The sequence below is a fragment of the Hydra vulgaris genome, chromosome 15, assembly GCF_038396675.1.
Source record: "Hydra vulgaris chromosome 15, alternate assembly HydraT2T_AEP".
Lineage (NCBI taxonomy): Eukaryota > Metazoa > Cnidaria > Hydrozoa > Anthoathecata > Hydridae > Hydra > Hydra vulgaris.
Genome location: NC_088934.1, coordinates 15,054,171 through 15,075,089, shown reverse-complemented (window position 1 = coordinate 15,075,089; position 20,919 = coordinate 15,054,171). Strand labels below are relative to the sequence as shown.

The 20,919-nt window shown below is 26.2% G+C and overlaps 1 protein-coding gene across 1 annotated transcript; it reads right to left on the bottom strand.

Annotated features, from left to right (window-relative positions):
* Positions 1 to 1,188: 1,188 nt before the first annotated feature.
* Positions 1,189 to 19,514, bottom strand: LOC136071972 (cilia- and flagella-associated protein 20). The gene is made up of 7 exons (XM_065818665.1): positions 19,286 to 19,514; positions 19,061 to 19,140; positions 11,982 to 12,102; positions 9,671 to 9,793; positions 6,159 to 6,224; positions 5,533 to 5,643; positions 1,189 to 1,476 (listed from the first exon to the last, which is right to left on the bottom strand). The coding sequence occupies exons 1-7, from the start codon at positions 19,367 to 19,369 to the stop codon at positions 1,471 to 1,473; spliced, it is 591 nt and encodes a 196-aa protein (XP_065674737.1). The 5' UTR covers positions 19,370 to 19,514; the 3' UTR covers positions 1,189 to 1,470.
* Between the last annotated feature and the right edge of the window lie 1,405 nt (positions 19,515 to 20,919).

The following is a 20,919-nucleotide window of genomic DNA, read 5'->3' as shown; positions in this document are numbered from 1 at the left end:
GTTTTAACATGTGAAGCTTTTTTTATTTAATTAAATCAACTAAAAATTCGAAATCTGCGATGATTATATTGGTTAAATAATAAAAATCTAATAATAACACATCTACATTGTATCCACCTGCAATTGCTTTTGTGATAAAATTAACTAATTGAAGCAAATTAGTTGTGTTTTTGTTCATAAAATTAGGGAACCGGATCCGACCCGAGCCGTAAAAAATACTGTTGGCTCCACTAACTTGGAATAAAAAACATTTTTTAGGAAATTTATTGACTTCAACACCTTGTAAAAATTCTAGCACTTTTGATCTATAACCATGTCCAAATAAAGGACGTTTTTAAATTTTATTCAAAACAATTTTAAGCAAGCCGACTGAGCAAAACCCTAAAGAAGTTCAAAAAGAGACTTAATAAAAGTCTTAAATTCTGTATAAACAAAACAAAAAATTCTTGAGATTTTTTTAAAATTCAAACAGAAAAAGTTGTTCAAACAAATATACATTGATTTCATTTCATTTAAAACCTATAGTGATAGATTGTCAAAAATAAGATTTTTATTTAAATTTTCGATTTAAGTTTTACTAATTCGCCTTAACTACGTTGTTTAAAGCGTCATTCGGGGGACATTTTGTTTATTAATAATCCTCAGCATTTTTTCAATTGATTTAAACAAAACAAAATTTTAAAATGTGTATATTAAACGGAATCGCTTTTTTAATCCTAAAAAACAATCTTTAAAACGTTATAAAAATAAATTAAAATACAACAAAGTCGCAAAATACATTTTGCCGCAAAATATTTAATGGGAGTAAAAATCTCATAATGGGAGTTAAATTTAATATGAGATTTTCACTGGAAAGTAAAAATTTAACAAGCGATTTTTCTGGTGAATAAAAAAAAACGCGGGAGTAATAATCACTTTAAGCCTGATATAAGATATGAGTTTATAATAAATGGAAAGGATTAGAAAATTTAGAAAAATGTAATAAGCTAATTTAAATATGTTAATTAGTTAAAATGTCGTTCAAAGATCCTCAAATAATCTGATATTAAAATTAAATTTATTTTCATTTTCGACAAAAAAAAAAAAAGAAAAGAAAAAGAAAGGTTTTGCACCGCGTCTCCCTTTAATTCGATGCTGAGTTATAAAATTAGTTTAAATGAACAAGTAAAAAGAAAAAAACTTCATATAAGTTCATAATGTATGCATTTTTATATACAAAGCTTGTTTTTCAACATCTATTTAGATTTAAAAAAAAATTCTTTTTTTTTAATTTGATGTCGAATACTTTTAATAAACAAAAATAAAATATTTCGATATAAATAGCAAATCAAATCTTATCTTCAATAAGCTAATTAATGTTCAGCATATAATTTTATGATACGTTTGACCTAAGAGTTTAAATATTTACAAGTACTTAATAATTAAAAAAAGAAAAAACCACACAGAGTAAAATATAAAATAATTTCTTCGTTAAACCTAAACAAAAAAAAAAAGATTTATAATTGAAATATAAAAGATCAATAACAAAATGTAAATATAAAATACATTAAAAGCCAATTTAAATAAATATTGCCTGTTAATATATTGTTTACATTTTCTATATTTAATATTGTCTTAATATTATTAATAAAAGTAACATCACATGTCTATATATAATATTGTCTATATTGCCTGTTGCTCTGTAGACAAAGTCAAATGAAATCTGAAGTCAAATGTGATATAATATACTTTCCTGGGTCTTTTTATCAAGTAAGGGTCGAGATAGTGGCTTGCTTGACACATTAGACAAATGTAAACTGTAACCCGCAACTGCCATATATAAAGCCTCCTAGATAAAGACTTTAGAGGTAAGAAGAAACTTCTGTTAACAGCCTCGCACCCCTAATTCTAATAGGCTGGCGTAAAAATGAAACCTGTGATTGTTTTTTGGAAGATTATTAATTGTTCATCATCATAAGCTGGAAATATCGTTTCCAGCCTAAGATGATAAACAATGAATCTTTATGACTTACTTTATGGATTTTTGCTTATATAGCCCATATGGTACAAGAAATGATAGCCTCATGAAAAATGTCATTTATTAACGAACCACGATTGAGAGGAAACTCAATAAACATTTAGTACTTAAGTAACAAACAATATAATATACAATAACTTATAGAAAAGCATTTCCTCTAGGATTAAGAAGCAATCTGAGATACCAGCGGCAAAAACATATTTTAGATTTTTATAACTAATCACCTTACTGAGAAGCATTACTTAAAACTTTATAGTTTTCAAACAAAGTGTGGTGGCCCTAGGTACACGAACTTTTCCTACTTTTGGTATGCTTTGTCAAAATTGCATGAGCCTTATTAAGGACTTTAGGTTTATTAAAGAGAAGCAACTTCGTAGCTTAATACTTAAGGTCCTAAATACTATTTATATCTATCTTTTACAAAATATTCGTAGTTTTTTAAATCATTTTTCACTTAATAAACATGCAGGAAATTACTTCAAATTATTTTCCTACAATTTTCTTACAAATACCTTAATGTTGACTGGATTTTTCGCGATTTTCTTTACTTTTGACCTCAATAGTTTTCTCCTTTTTGCACAACTGCTATTTCCAATGGTAATCATTTTGTTCACCTTTTTTTATAAGAATAACTCCTATGAAAACACACATCATTTACTTGCAACAAATAAAATAGCATCTCTCAATTCTATTTTTAAGAACTCAGGACATGGCTATGAACCTTTTAAATATTACTTTGTCACTCAATTATTAACAAGGTCTTTAATTCTTTAATTAATTTCTAATATTTCATCTTAAGTAACAATAACTGAAAATATAAAATCTGACAATCAGCACTGGTTTAGGCCTTCTTGTTCTCTACTTGTTTGTTTTGTTGTGTGTTAGATGGATGCTTTGAGGCAAGGGCAATTGCTCTTAAAATATTAAAGCTAATGAGCTTACTTCATATAGTTTATGTGAAAAAGTTTTTTAATTATAATTATTTAAACTTTTTATTGTAATCATAGTTGATAGACACTTTTTTACATTTTCAGTAACCTCTGGAGCACCATAATAGGTTCCATTCTTAAGCACACTTTGCTCATTATCATTAATGATTTTTCTTACAATCTTACCTTCAAAGTGGTTCTATTAGCTGGTGATACTATAATATACTCTGGTCTAAATATGATCCAACATATCCAAAATTTTTACAAGTTTTTTTAGTGGCAATATTAATCTAGTAGCATAATGCTGAACCTTTTTAAAAATATTCTTTTGATTTTTAAATACAGAGATCACACAAACAGCAATTTTAACTGGTGATCTAACAAAATATGAAATATAAAATAATAAAATATAACTTTTAGCAATTAATTGCTGATACCTAAAAATGTATTTCTTAACCAATGATTTATTAGCTTTGCACATAGAGGAGCTATTTGATTTTTAATACCAAAAAAAAAAACCAAAACAAGATACTTCTCATCAACAGTACTTAAAGGTATATTTTACATTAAATAGTTTTTTTGTGTGTGAATTATTTGTGAAAGTGCATAAATAAACATTTCTTAAGATTTTAAAAGCTATTCATTAAAACAATTGACAGCTAGGCCATTTTGCAGAAGGTTAATACTAGCTACAGAATCAACCTTTAATAATACTTTTGCATCTTACTGAATAATAATACTTTTGTTTATAAATTATAAATATAAATTTATAAATATAAAGATATTATAAAATTATAAAGAAAAGAAATATAAAGAAAAATTTACATAACTATCCTGTACCATACCACTAAATATTTCTGTTCAACTGATGTTATACGTAAATAATTTTATAATATTCTGTTATGGGAAACGAAATCAAATGCCTTTGCAAAATTCAAGTACATTATACCAACAGGTATACCCTGAGACAACAAGATCTGCACCAAATTATTTTTCAGTATTTAAATGTTATAATCTGTTAAGAATTTTATAGTAGAAGATTATATCAAAAACCAAAATTTTTTTAATGCATCTAGACACCAATGTCAGCAAAACACTTTTAACATCATTTTCTCAATCAAAAACATCTTGAAACTTGTTAACAAGTAAACTTACAATCAGATTTGAGTCATTTGTCAAAATTCAAGTTCCTTTGGAGATACTTAAAGTTGTCAAAATTCAAGTTCCTTAGTGATACTTATTAGGTGTAAATCATTAGGATTTTTCATAATTTTGACTAATTTTTTTTGACTCTATTTTAACTATCTTGCAAAAATATGCAAGAAATATTATTTTTCATCCTGAAAAACCATTACAAAACTAATGTTAAAACAAATTTTAAAATTTAAATTTATAACCCTTTTCCAATGTTACCTAGAAGTGGGTGTGATACAACTTTTGTACTTCTGATTCTGTCTACATATGGAATACTGTTGTCATATTTGGGCTAGACTGGGGCTTTCCTTTTTAGACAAGGTGCAAAAATCATAAAGGCAAAATATTTATAAGACATGCTCTAGCAGTTAAATTCTATCATATTGGTATAAATTGCATCTTTTTGTCTTTTCTTTTCAAATAGTTTCAAGGTAGTTGTTCAAATAAGTTATTAATCTTTTTGCATCTGCCAAAATTTAATCTTGCGTGACTTGTCATTCAGCAAAAGTGCATTTTTTTACTTCAACTATTCCTTAACGATTAAAAACCTTTATTCAACTAACTTTGCCCCACAAAAATCAGTGCTTTAGAGTTATCCTGTTTTAATTTTTTCCTGATTCATATAATTTAATTTTTGGTATTAAGTTGCTTCAAGCTGGAGGTAGTAAAAAAATAAGAGTTAACTCAAAAATAAAAAAGTCTAAAGTTAACTAGTGGCTATCTTATTTGAAAAATCAACAAACCATTTTAAATATGCAAATTTTTTTTTAGAATTACAAAGAAATGCGTCATTAAAAAAACAAAAAACGTACACAAAACTAAAACTTTTAAGTAGTTTATCTATTTTTTCTGCATTAAGTTTTCAAGCTAAGAAGATTATAAACAGAAATAACTGAAATTTTTTGTTTGTTAACTGTTAAAAATCTAAACCCAAACAAGTTGCAACTATTGTTTTATCTAAATACAAAAATAAATTCATCTAATTATATGGCTTTTATGAAAAATTACTAATTTTTACTGAACCCAAACATGTCTAAAAAATTATAAAAATTAGATAATAAATTATTTACGTTTTATTGTATATAAAAATACGTTAAAAAATGTTTCACGCCAAAACTCAATTTTAAAAATTCATTAATTATAATTCAATCTAGTTTATGTTTCTTAATGAATTATATGGAACAAAATTAAATTAAAATAATATAGAATTGAGAGGACTTGCAACTTTCAAATTTTGCACATTATAGTTTTACGGTTTAATTAAGGTACTCCCGCTTGAAACAATTTATTTTTCTGAAAAAAAGTTAAAAATTGCTGGTGCCTAGTATATATACACACATATATAGATATAATACATATAAAAGAAAATTTGAAATTTGGCTAAATCCTTACCTTGACTTTATTCTGCACAGGCAAATATAGTTTAAACTCTGCTGGTAATTCATCTTCAGAATAAAGTCGATCCGAAAAGTATACTCGTCTTATTCGACAATTTGCATGAATCTATTAGGAATAAAAAATGAAAAATAATACATATATATATATATATATATATATATATATATATATATATATATATATATATATATATATATATATATATATATATATATATATATATGATACTCTCTCAAAAGACTTTTTTGATAAAAGTAGCTTCTCTTCATACAACTGGTATGAATTGTATATTTAGCTGTGATAATAAAAGTGCAAACATTTTTTAGTGATATTCAGTACTCTTTTATTAGCTTTTTAAGAGAACCAATGAAGTATTACTCAATGGTGTTCTACTGAACCATAATGCAAACATGAGCCATAAGAAACCATAATGGAATAGCATAGTAACATTGGCACTTTAGACAAATAGCAAAGCCAGGCAGCCACTATAACTATTATTCTAAAAAATGTTTGCTAAATATTTCATTTAATGCATATCCTCCACACTCATATTTCATATTTTATTTAGTAAACTTATAATAAAAAATTGAATTGAGAATATTGTAAAATTATACACCAACCTGCACACGAAGTGTTTCTATATAGTTAGTTCCATAAGCTCTTCTGGTAAAATCAAGTAAGTTGAACTATAAAAACAATGTTGTATAACATTTCAGAACCCCAAGGATGAAACAGCAAAAATGTAGTTAACTTTTAAGCTTATAATCAACACCAAGAAGAAACTTGCAAATTAGTTTTCTCACATAAGTGTTAATACATAACATAACTTTACTAATATGTCTTAACTATAAATTTTTACTGCAGTAACGTTATTTTATTGTAAAAAGGACTAGAGCATTTAACGATAACTATGTTTATAATTTTAATAGCTCTTAATAATATTAGTAAATAAGTCACTAAGTTATTTTTAATAATAACTTGTTTAGGGATTATTGAGGATTGCAAACCAATATAAATTTATGTAATGTTTTATTTGTTGAAAGGTTTGAAAATGATGATGGCAGTTTGAATGCTGTTGTTTAGGTTCAATAATCAAAAGTAATTGCTGAAATACAGAGTATAGCATTGAAATTGCCTTTTCGGTTTTTCTTAGAAAAGCTGCTAATTCAGTCTACAATGATTTAACTTCAAAAGATAAAAGAAAAATGCATTAAAAGTATTTGTTATTATCCGCATTCTCTGTAGATATGTACATATAAAACTTTTACAAAAAAAAAAATTAAATAATGGAGAGATCAGCACATTTGGTATTTATTGTAGGAATACCAGCAGTTTTATTAAGACTTTAAGTTGATTATTAATGAACCCAATAGATATTGTTACCTAAAGTAAAACCTGCTTTGAACTGCCTAAATATAAATGAAAGTGATGCTGCTAAAGCTCTCAACACTATGCTACAAATATTTTTAGTTTTAAACTTAAGTGTATAATACAACTGCAGAGAGTTGAATCACATTGCAAAGAACTGTTTACTTGCAAAGAATTTGGCATCCGAGATCTTTCATTGTTGGTATGGTGATTAAAAACACATGGCATCAAAATTAAAAGTTAATGGTATGGCAGTGACAGCTATGTCAGACACAAGATATGCAAAAACTTAAAAATCTTAAATCAAAACTAATTGCCCAAAATAAAAACTAATTGCAAACAAAGGACAATTCCTTTAGCATCTGTTACTCAACAAAACTTGATTTTTCGTAGAGAACAACAGCCATTATGCATCTACATCTCTTGTAAAGTCTTTGATAAAATTAGACAAAGTAAAAATTTTGTTGTTAAAATTTTTTTAAATCATAAAAATGTTTATAAATTTTTGACAAAAAACATTGAAAATCAGCGAAACTGATAAATTGTATTAACAATTGCAGGCTGTTTATATAAAATGTGCACTGATTGTTTTTCTCACACAGTTAAATGAAGTCATCTAAAAATCAAAAGATTACTCATGCCATTAGTAACCAACTATCCTAAAATTATATAATCCAGTAACAAACTATCCAAGAATAATATAATAATAAGATCAACAAGACCAAGATGGGGGCAGAGTTGTTAACAAGGCCAAAAGTAGCAAGACCAAGGTCAAGGCCACACATTTCAAGGCCAAGGCCAAGACCAAGACCAAAAATTACAAGGCCAAGGACAAGGCAAAGACCAAGAGTTTTAAGGTCAAGTTTTAAGGTCAAGATTAGGAGTTTCAAGGCCAAGGCCTACGCAAACATTTTCAAGACCAAAGACAATTTTTGCCATACGTTAAGGACAATTATTAACAAAACTATAAGTAGCAAGTGCTGTGACAATAAAACCACATTTTGTAAAAATAGACCAAGATTATGCGCGGAATTCAATGAAATCAATAAGAAAACATGCATTTTTTATAAGGCCAAGGCCAAATTTTTTAAGGCCAAGACCAAGGCCAGGCCAACAGTTTTCAGTCCAAGGCCTAAATTTTTGGCCGTAAGGCAAAGCCAAGGTCATGACCAAGGCCAAGGACTAACAACTCTGCTTGGGGACAGGATAGAGAAGATATCCATAATAAAATTCATGTTTTGGTTAATCTATGATTTGTAGTTTTTTTATTTATTATTATTATATTCTAATAAATACTTCTGTTTTATTGACATACATGCATTTTTTAACTAAAAGTATGGAATTAAAAAAACTATACATTACACATGTTTAATGTATACACAAGTTTTTACACGAGTTTTTCGACTTTCCAAAGGCATAGCATGACTTTTTAAGTGTCCAAGTAAACTACTTTTGAAATTATTCCCTCTATTTTTACAATGCCACTTGTGGCATTGAATCAAAACAGCCTTGCACCTTAACACTACATCCACCATGTTTTACATTCGATAATACACACTACTTTATCATACATTTAACAATTTTTTTATAAATAATCTTCTTTCGAAACCTAAGATTTAAAACATCGACATGCCGATTCATGTTTACAGTTGTTGATGGTCTACTTTTTATGTAGTTATGTCCACTTAAGCATTTTTATTATTCTTATGATTTTTATCAAAGTATTTTAGTCAAAATACTTTTATGTTTTTTATTTATTTAATAGTGCAACAACAAACATAAAAAATAGTTAAATAAAAAACAGTGTTTTTTTAAAAAGGTAATCCCATTCGAATAATTATGAACAGTAATGTATGTCAATAAAGTATTTACTGGAAGTGATAATAAAAAATAAAAAAACGACAAAACATAAAATAACCAAAACATAGAACTTTATTGTGGATATCTTCTCTATCCAGTTCTCCAAGTACTTCATCTTAGTCTTGCTGGTCTTATTATTATATAATTTTAGGATAGTTGGTTACCTCTAAACTTTACTGGTTCCAGACAAAAATTTAAAACTTTGTTTCAATTGCAGGAGCAACCTTTTGAGTTTTAAATGACTTTACTAAACTGTAATGAGACAAAAGCACACATTTTATATAAACAGCCCACAATTGTTTACACAATTTATCAGTTTCGCTGATTTTCAACAGTTTTTGTTGAAAATTTATAAACATTTTTATGATTTAGAAAATTTTTAAACAACAAATTTTTTACTTTGTCTAACCCCCCAGAAGTTCGAAATACCATAAATGGTATTTACTAATGTATATCTAACTATTAGAAAAGAAAAATAGACCTGGGGAACAACTTACCCTGGCAGTCACTCTGGTCCACAGTGAAACTATTATTTACAGTTATAATAAACAAAAAACTTTTTTATATTTATTACCATAATAATTATTGACACAAATATATAAATCAATATTATTGGCAAAACAAAGCAACTGTAATTTTAATAGCATGCAAACATGTTTTATCAAAATATGTTTATGATGAGTAACGTCCTATATTGTGTGTTAAACAAGTGAATGTAGTTTAGAACAAATTGCACATTTAATAATTGAATATAATTGAAAAAAATATTATATATCTAATACAGCTTTAGCTTTAAATTAAATTTTTTTTTTAATTCCTAAATCATAAAGATTTATTTTCTTTAAAGATTTATTTACATAACTGTTGGAGTGAAATAGTAAACAAAAATGTTTTTTTTACCCACCTGTATTTGGTTCCATCCATCATCTAATCTCATGGGCATTGTGCATATAAATGGTTTTACTCTAGTAGTTGATTGATAGTTAGAGGCACGAAATCTTCTTTTTACCTTTTTATCATCTAATACCTGTGTTTAAAACAAATATCATTTTCATATGGACAGATTGAAGTTAAAAAAATTATATATATATATATATATATATATATATATATATATATATATATATATATATATATATATATATATATATACATATATATAAATAATTTTATATATATATATAATATTATAGTATAAATTATTATATATAATATATACATATATATATATATATATATATATATATATATATATATATATATATATATATATATATATGTATGTATATATATGTATATATATGTATGTATATATATACATATATATATATATATATATATATATATATATATATATATATTTTTAACTTCAATCTGTCCATATGATAATATGGACAGATTGATGTTAAAAAATGAAAATATGAAAATATGGCAGATTGAAGTTAAAATATATATATATATATATATATATATATATATATATATATATTTATGTATATACATACACATATATAGTATGTAAACAGTAAAAAAAGTTGTGTTATCGACTTCAACTGAAAGTCAACTTGTCAATAGTCAAAATTAGTAGACTTTGAATAATTAAGTAAAAATCTTAAAGTACTTATATCTTTTCGATTTAACTTTAAAATTGATATAACTTTCAATCTTTAATTTTTGTTTGTTCATTTCATAACAATAACATGTACTATTTCAACTATTACCTAGTTTTTTGTTTACTTTTTAAGTTTTATCTAATTCATTGCATTATATTCATTAGCATTATTTATCTAATTAAACTTTGATTATATATTTCATTAATTTTTTTTAATTTTTTGTTTACTTGACGTGTATATTTAGCAAGTATTTAAAGCGGTCTCTAAATCATCAGTTCTGAACAGGAAAGGCATGCGATTGCACTCTATTCCTGACCACACATTTATTTATTTTTTTCAATAACTTAACCACGACTTTATAGATTTTAAAAACGTTTCAAAAATGTGATAAATAAAGTATAAGTTAATAAAGCAAAATTTATTCAAACTTTCGAAAGATATTACATAGTTAAAAAGTGTATATAAATAAAAATAATCATATAATATATAAGTATAAGTTAATAAAGCAAGAAATTGCTTTTAAAGATTGTATACTATAAAGATATTTATTTAAATTATTGAAAGATATTATATTATTATAAAGTGTATTTTTTACAATGAATCTAAATGTTTTTAAAACAATTTGCAATTTTTTGATGAATCCATGAATTTAATTGTCGAAAACATAACAAAGTTATTTGTTTTTGTTATGTTATGTAAACCTTCTGATAAAATTATAATATAAATATTTGTTTATGTCTCCTTTTTTTGTTATATGAATAAAAAGACATAAATAAAAAATCATAAAATATTTTTATTTAGACATTAAAAAAAAAGAAAAAAAGATTTATTTGCTATTCTCCTAACATAAAAAAAAATCAGTTACAACCTCGTCAAACCAACGTGACGAGTTATGCAACCTTAACGTAATTACAAAACATAATTAAAAATAATTTTCTATTAGAGTTTTAGTTATACAGATTTATATTAGTTGATTTTTTTTAAAGCTATTGGTTTTATTTTTCTTACTTTAGATTTCTTACTTTTTTTTATAGTTTAGCCTGTTTATAACTTTATTCCTTTGTCGGTTTTTTTCAGCACATTTTTAATTATGAGCCGTGGTCAAGCTTTAAAAAAAATTACATTCTTGGTCAAGATTTGAGTGCGATCGCACACCTTTTCTATCCACGACTGAATCATTGGAGTCTGGTAATAAATTCTCCCATCGTCGGAGCGGCCCTTCTATCATCATATTGTTTTTCTTCATTATTATTTAAATAATATGATGTCAATAAATAGAAAGCAAATATAAATTATTTTATCATTTTATTTACAATTTATTTCAAAATAATAAAATATATTTGTTGAATTTAGTCGACAATTTAAAAGTTGTAACAACACAAAAATAAAAATATTCTGAATGTTTTTATTTAAAAAATAAAAATATTCTGAATGTTTTTTAAATTATCCTAGTCTTTAATTTGTGCTTTTGGGGTTTTTTAAAAAACAATCAAATTTAATTAGTTTCCTCAATTAAATTTAACTGTTTTGACATTTTTTGATTTCTCCAAATTTATATATATGCTTACTAAAAAATAAAAAAACAAAAAAATAAAAACTTACAGTTACTTCAAAGGTAAAATATTTTTTTAAATTCTTTATAATCATAACTAAAAATGGAAGTTTTATACCAAGAGTTCTTCTTTTTGAAGTTGGATCATTCGGACATTCTATGTATGTAGTACTAAATAAAGAAAAGCAATTCAACTTTAGTATTCTAACAACTTTACAAACTTCTTCAATAAAATATAATTTTAAAAAATTATTATTTGAAGTACTGGATCTGTATTTTGAGTCATTCAACCGTTTTTAGTAAAATCAAATATAATTTTAATAAAAAATTATTCTTCTTCTACTTGTTGTTTCACAGGATTCAAAAAAAGTGAATCATTTTTTAAACAAGGCAAAAGCTTATCAATTTTGAACACTACTTAAATTAAAATATGTAATTTAAAAGCTTTATCTTAACTTGAAAGCAATAGTGTTAAAAAATATATGAATGAGCTACAACATCAAAACATTGATAACCAGAATGACAACATTATTGATGAATCAGGATCCAACAGCGCAAACGTTGAGGACCATATATGACAATATTTCAGAAATTAGTAATAACCCACAAATAGAGACCATTACTTTATCAAGATTCAATTAGGGTATATTAGACCATGCAACTTGGTCTATTGAAATCGACAATGAACAACAGTAGTTTTTATTAGAGCAGTTTTAAACAAAATATAAAAGAAGCAGAAGTACTATTGGTAGAAATAAATGAAATAGCAAAGTTTACTGAATGGCCTTCACATGATGAACTCAAATGTTAACAAGTAGAAACAAGAAATGTCTTGATAAACTACCAGAACCTAGTTAACCCTTAGCAAAACAGAGAATACACTATCTCAAGAGATTTACAGACAATTGTTACTATACAGACCATAAAAATAAAAAATATGATTATATTCCAAATGAAGAAAGTAAATCAACAGATAATAACCATGAGCCTTAAGGCTTTTGGTTGAGTAAAGGATAGAGGTGTCTAAATAAAATTATTATTTTTGGGAAGATGTTAACAGTATCCAACAGTTAACATCTTTCCAAGATGAATCCAAGCCTTGTAAAAGACATCCGAGGCAAAAACTTTAGGGGTGAGCAGAAAATTTATGTTCACCAGATTTCGCACTTCTCATGCTCATCACACTGAATAGCGCAGCTGTAGTACCACCAACCCTGCTGACACTTAAGATTGAAATTTTTTTAGACAATCCTGATCACTTACATCACTAAAAGTTTAAACTTTTTCCCTATAAAACTCACCTATTATCACACTATTTACTACTACCTTAAGAGTGATTAAAATTTATTTTTTGATTTTATTTGTGAGTGTTTAGGCTGATTTTTTTATCTCTTATAAAAATTCTGCCTCCTATATAACTCCTGGTTTCATACAAACATATAAAATTCTATTCCTTTTTACTCATTTCAATTTAAGGCTCACTCTATCCCATTGTTTGCTCTTTCTAGTGCAGCAGCTTAATTTAATCTTAATCATTTTTTATCTTTTTGACAAAAACAACACTCTTGAGAAACAACCTTGTTCTATCATTGCAAGAAATTAATACAAAAAGATAGTTTAATTAATCTTAGAAACAAGATTCTTAAGACTTTCGGAATACTTTCAAATATTCAAAAGCATTATTAACAAAGACAAGCTTAACATACCATCTCATTTTGGGATGATCTTTGCTTTGTTGAGTTGTAATATTTTCAGACTCATACATGAGTCTGAAAATATTACCAACAAAGCAAAGAACTTTTCCTCTTTATTTCTTCCTGTCATCCCAAAATAACAGGTTAACCCACTGTTAGACATCCAAATCACTACTGCTTTTGTTGCAAAACTAATTTCTCACTTAAACTCCTAAACAGCTTGTGATACAGACAACAAACCTGTGACTGTCTTACAAAAGTATTCTTCAGAACTCTTTTAACTACTCTCTAAAATATTTAACAAATGCTTAACTGAAACTTGTTTTCTTGCCTGCTAAAAATTAGAACTTGTGGTTCTATTTTTTTTAAACTCTGGAGATTACTTCAACCCCTTCATTCTGTTGTCCTATAAGTCTTTTTACTTTTATAAGCAAAGTCTTTTGACATTTTAATTATCTTTAATAATTATTCACTCACCTTGAGTTTAACAACTCACTATCTGATAATCAATAAGGATTTTAAACCTCTCCTTCTCAAGCTGACTTGTTGATAATTATAACAAAAAGGTATTATCAAGCATAGGCTGAAAGCAGAGAGGCAAGATCTATTATTTTTATCATTTTAAAGATTTGCGATCAAGCCTCGTATCATGAGAAAGTTTTGAGTATCACAAGATTTTAACCTTGGTTTTTTCTCATCTACATAATAAGGTATGTGGAAATCGCGTTTTATGGAGCTGAATTTTGTGCTAAAATTCTGTGCAACGTTTTTGAAGTCTGTTTTGAATTAGCGTGGTGAAGACTTGTCTTGTTGAAAAACTTTTCAGAATTAGATAATAACTAATTTTTAGAAATTATTTTAGAGGTTATTTTAGAAACTAGAAAAGTTCAACTTTACTACTGTGTGGTTTATGAATGTATTGATTAGCTTTATTACTAAGTTTATTGTTGACAAAAATGTTGTTGTATTTCTGGATGAAATAAATGTTGAAAATAGTCAGATTTTTTTTTTAGTTTTTTTATTTATCTAGGGACTTGCCAAAATTTTATTGAATATTATTTAGTCGCAGGTACTCTCTATTTTTAGCCGCACTTTTGGTACCTAATTTTTATTTTACCCAATGTTGTTTTGGGAGGGCAGAGGGGGCATTTGTTTACTTTGATTTAAATAAAACTAACTTTAGATAAAATGATTAACTTGAAAAATGTATAATTTTATTTATATCTAATTATCAATTCTGATGTTAATGTAAAGATTATATAATGTAAGCAACATAAACATTTAACTATTACGGTATATTTTATTTCAGAATATTTATTTATGCTATAATTTTTCAGGAGTAAATTTTGATAGTTAATCTTCCACTTAATATTCTAATAATTTATATAAACTGTTGATATTATTACATGATAAATGGCCAGAAATGACTGTAGACAAACCATATGCAATACTCACATTGTGGAAAGAAAAGTTTCTATGGGTCAAATAGAAAAAAAAATTAAGATTTCGAGCTCAACTGTTTGGAATATTAAAAAAAAAAGACTGAGTTCCAAAAGAAAATCATTTGTCCAAAGAAATGTTGTTGGACGGATTTTAAAAAATGTATATTGACAACTGTAAAATATGGTCAGGATAGTATTATGGTTTGGGGCTGTTTTAGAGGAAATACTACAATTGTAAAAATAGAGGGAAACATGACAAAAAAAGTGTATCTGGACAAAAGTCATGCTATAACATCAGGAAGTCGAATTATTCATTTTTCAAGAAGATAATTATTCAAACCACTCTTTAAAACTTTGTAGGAATTACTTGAGTGAGTTAGAGAATGATCAAGTATTAAATAGAAAGATTTAGTCTCCCCAATCACCAGATCTTTCTCTTATTGAACTATTATGGTATGAACTAAAAAGAAATGTGAAAAAACTAATGCCTAATGGTGCAAAGAATATGTGGAAAAAACCTAATAGTGAGTGGAATAAAAGTGACTTCAATAAATTGGAGTTGTTATGTAGAATGCCAAGAATATGTAAATTTTTGTAGATGTGTTTTCTAAATATGAACTCATTTTGCGAATTTGGTGTTAAATTTAAATATAGAATATGAATGTTCGTTCTTATGCAGATTAAGTGTAATTGGATAATTTGCTTTGTTTAAAATTTGTTTTGAGTGAGATTGTGTTGAGACATACAACCAATTGCTTTTAGAAGAAGCTTTTGAAAGACTTGCATCTTGGATTTAGTTATCTAGAAGCAATCAATAACCAATAATAAGCAATAAATAATTCAAATTAAACCGCATTCAAATCACAATCTGAATATTTAAATCGCTATATTTAAAGAATTTCTCCACAGGGCCTACTTTATCTTTAGTAAACCTCATTTGCAAAACAAAATAAATTTTTTAACTGACATGTTTATTGAAAATGGGTACAATGAAAAACAATTGAGGAATATTACACAACAATTTCATCAAAAAAGAATAAAAACACAATTCCATCAGAATGCAATAATTTTCCTATAGTGTCTTTACCATGGGTACCAGGCCTTTCACCAAAAATCAAACCCGAATTTACGATCTTTATTAACATCAAAAAACAAATCAAAACTTTTATTCATTATTTGGGAAAAAACAAGAACATTAAAAGTAGAAAATAAAAAGTTTGAAAGAAAAATTTGGAGGTACTAAAATACAAAATAGAATGTGCTCTACACAAATTGGCGGAATTAATCTTGATGAAGGCCAATATGTCAAAACTATGTTTTGGACGTCATTTTTTAAATTTAAAAACAAAAGTAGCCATTCAACCGCTGACGCCAATAGTAACAATTTTATATAAACTATAACAGTTAAAAATTATTGTAATATCTAATAAGCTGATGATGCTGGTGTCCAAAACCCAGCAAAAATTTCTTAAATAATAAAACTACTATTGAGAGAAACAGTATTTCTTGATGTTTATAAATAACTTATCTTGAAAATAGAACTTTTCAAAAACAATACTTCTAAACAATGTCAACAATTGGTTAGGGGAAAAATGCACATGCATGATCTGGGCTGCTGAGAGCTTTTAGGAAACCTGGAGTAATTAGATGCCCCCACAAGCATGCATATTTTTACAATAAAAACATTTACAATTATAAAAGTTAATGACTGTATTTTTATTTAAAGTAATGTTAACTTACATCCATATTTTTAGAAAAATCTTGATCTAATCTGGATTAAATAACATAGATTCTTTGAAATTAATATTGAAAATCCTTTTTTTTTTTGCTTTTTAACTAGCAAAAATTGTTATTATTATTATGTCATCTTATGACAGAGTTGTATTAATTTTTTTTGTCCAATAATTGTCCTTAAATCTTTTGTTTTATAGTGACCGCTTTTCACAGAAGTGAAAAACGAAGACTACTTAAGTATAAAGATGCGAAATATCTTCCATAAAGTTGTTTTTTAATTCAAGCTTTAATTTTTACTGGTTCTTGATCTTTTAACCAGATGAATGAGAATCTTAACGAAACAGGTTTTACAATTTTGCAAACTTGTTGAATAAAATGACAAAGCTCAACGTTAAAAATATTCACTTCAAGCTTATGTTAGGAGAACTCATGGAAAAGAAATGTATATCCAGGTTATCTCTTTGTAAAAAACTTTTTCATCGCCAAGACGAGTCATCTGCTCATCATGGGTGGATGTTTTGGTTGAAGGTAAACCAATGGCATTATAACAGTCGTAATTTCCTGTGGTCGCTTTGCAATTAGTTTTATAGTGGCAATTTGAGCTGAATATCTGGTGTCCAAAAGCTTGTAAAGCAAGATCCTCCATCTAGGGGAACTACAGCTGAAAACTAAAAGATTTTAGTTTTTTATTTATTTATTACAATAATCAACAAAGCTTATACATAAAAAATTTAATACTGATAAAGGAAAGCAACACCAGGCTTTCATATGCTGACAATTTGGCATTGCTGCAGCCAAAATAGCATGATAAAAATACTTTTAAAAAAGTTTACGGTAGGTACATCAATAACATGTGTTAATTTATTCTAACAGTTTGCAATACGGTTATTTATTCCAATGGTTTGCAATACGGTTGCAATAAGAGTTGATGTTCTGGGTAACCTTTGATTGGTTAGGGTTTTAGACAGGTCATTTTTAATTAATTAAATGCTGAATTTGATGAGAAAGCAAAAACCCACCAACGTTTTTCAACTTGGTTTTAAACAACTTTCTAATTTTTTCAAACAGTGGTTCTTCGTTAAAAACTATAAAATAACCATCAGGTTTATAACAAAACTTGGTAGTTATATTATAGTTTTAAATAACTTACTTTTTAAATAATTTATTAAAGAAATGATTAAAACTATAATTCTTTGGTAACAAAAACAAAGCAAGTTATTTGTTATGCACATCAGCAAGTAAATTTATTATATGCCTTGTCAATAAAAACAAACTTTTTACTTTTTCGTAATTAAAATTATTTGTTCTCAATTAATTAAAACATTTTAAAATTGTACGCTAATGTACACTAAATAAATTTAAGAAAATTTAGAAAAAGTTTATTGAGTTTTCAAACTTTTAAAAGTTCTTCTAAAAACAGTTGATTATGACGTATTTCAAATTCTATTTTGTTTTTAAAATATTCTCTTTTATTTTAACTTTTCCTTTTGTTAAAAAGCAATATCTGTCTTTATATCATTACTCATTTTTAAATTTTTAATATTTTTTTATTTTGTTTTGTATTCAGAAGATGGAAAAAAAATGTAACTTTTTTTATTTAAAAGTATTTAATATCATTTTACAGGGATTGTAATATTTTTTTATATGATGCTTATTAATTGTTAAATATGTAAATGATAAAAAGGGGCTAGATGATAAGACTTTTGTCTTCTGCCTGCTCCCATCACATCCTAACTAAAATAAATTGAAAATAATTTATTATGATGACAAAATTTTTTATTGACAAAAAAAAGAAGTTGATAATATTATTATTATAAATTATTATATACTTATTCTTAGATAAAATAAGGATATAAATTTTTACATAATTATTCTTATAAATTTGTATATTTTTATATTCTCAAGAAGAAAATTAAGCGCCTTCATGGTGCCTGGGTAAAAATCACCCATTGTAACCACCTTCCGCCGCGCTTGTATATGTGTGTATATACATATATAGATACATATACACACCCATATACACACACATACACATATATATACAAATACGCACACACACACACACACACACAGATATATATATATATATATATATATACACACATATGCACACAAACACACACATACATATATACACACACACACACACACACTATTTGTTAGAACATTTATATTATCATTTTAATAAATTTAGACACGTCAACAAAATAAGTTAACTAAAATCTAAAAATGTATTGATTAAATAAGAAAGTTATTTACCTAACATTAGTTCCTACTATTTCAAGAACTAGAGACTGTATATCATTATCAGTAATACGCTTTATATGCCCATTTCTCACCTGAAAATATTGTATAATTTAGAATATAGAATAAATTTAAATGTTATATTTTTACTAAAATTATTATACTTAATAAACGATAAGCTACGCTGGTATATTCTTATTTTAAAAAACATATTTGAAATTAAGTGCACAAACTACATACTTTTTTATCCCATATTTGCAAAGGTTTACTTCCAATACTATAAAGAATTGATAAAAAACCAGATTGAAATGTATTTTTAAACATTTTTACTGAAAATCTCCGCTTTTATTGAATAGATATTAAAAATAATGAACAAAATTTATAAATTTTTAGAAAAACAAAGCTTTTATCAACGGCTAGTCTCGTTGTTGTTTTGTTGTTTGGTTACAGCCGCTACACAGACGTTGCCTCGTTTTAATGAAAGTTTTAATGAACGAGGCACGAGCATTAATGCCCAATTTTAAGTGATCGTACGCGTACGCGTACGCGTACGATCTCTTTAAAAATCGCCGTTCAAGTATAATTTCGAGTTGATCAATTTTTTTTCGTATGCTATGGTCGTATGGTGTGGTACAGAACTTTTATTCCATATTAAAATATGGAATAAAAACACTGAATATTGAACAGTATATTGCTATTAAAATTTATCATTGAGTCACATTTTGAAAATGTTACAGTACCATCTTTTGTATTTGAATTTAAATCAAATAGTTGATTTTTTTTATATTTAAAATTTAATGGAATTAGCCCTCTCTTTTTCGATGTACTAATAGTTACCTCCCCAAAAAAATATGTTTTTAAGAATGTAAATAACATTCTGTACTTACTAATAGACATAATCCAAATTTACTCTGTATTATCAAGACTTAATTGAAAGCTTTAAGTCCTTGTTTTTCATTATACTTGCAGATGATTCGGTAGTGTAAATTTATTACTAAAAATAGTGGCATTCGAACCATTAGAACAAATGACAAAAAAATTCAAGAAAATATAGGTCACTCACATCACGATTTAAGAGTAAAACACAAAAATCATTATAATAACTTTATTCCTGAACTAAAAAATAAAGCACGTAATTGCATTTCTACATTCAAAGGTCAAGGATTTCACTATTCTCAAAAACTAGGCAACTCTAGTTTCCTGAAGAATTACATTTTACTAAGATATTTGACCTGTTTAAAACCAAGTATGGAAATGATAATTTGTTGTTTTTTGGAATATCTTTTGGATACCCTCAGACTAACACTTGTTTTAAATGTGATAAATTTAAAATTAAAATCAAAGCTATAAAAATTGAACTATCTTTTAATTCAGAATGTTAAACACTTAAACATCAATTAGATGGTATAGAATTATAAAAATTACAACATCACAAATATGCAGATATGTTTTATGTTAGAAAATGAAATGCATGGTTCAAAGCACAAAGGGAACAAAACTTTCAGTCAAATGTTTTTGATTTCCAAAAAAACCTTAATTTACCAAACCAATCCACCAATGACTTTTACTACAAAAGAAAATTAACATTTTGTTCATTTAATATTCGTGTAATATTATAATAGCTATTGTTTCATCATAACAATATAAAAAAAAATTATGAATTTTTTTTTGTATTGTTATGATGAAACAATAGCTAGAAAAGGAGCTAATGAGGTAACTTCAATGTCACCATGGTGATTTATGAAACATTCAGACAAAGATATTCGATTAGTAGAGTTATTATGCAATTTGTGTGCTGGCCAAAATAAAAACTATACCTTTATTCGTTTTAAAGACTTTCTTTAATAAAAAAAAAGGTTTGACTTCATTAAAAT

Excerpts from the sequence above, each read along its gene's own strand:
- LOC136071972 (XM_065818665.1), bottom strand. The coding sequence starts at position 19,369 with ATGTTTAAAAATACATTTCAATCTGGTTTTTTATCAATTCTTTATAGT. Across the intron at positions 9,794-11,981 it reads ATTTTACCTTTGAAGTAACT|GTATTAGATGATAAAAAGGT; the intron begins GTAAGTTTTTAT and ends TTTTAAACACAG. Across the intron at positions 6,225-9,670 it reads ATGGATGGAACCAAATACAG|TTCAACTTACTTGATTTTAC; the intron begins GTGGGTAAAAAA and ends TTGTTTTTATAG.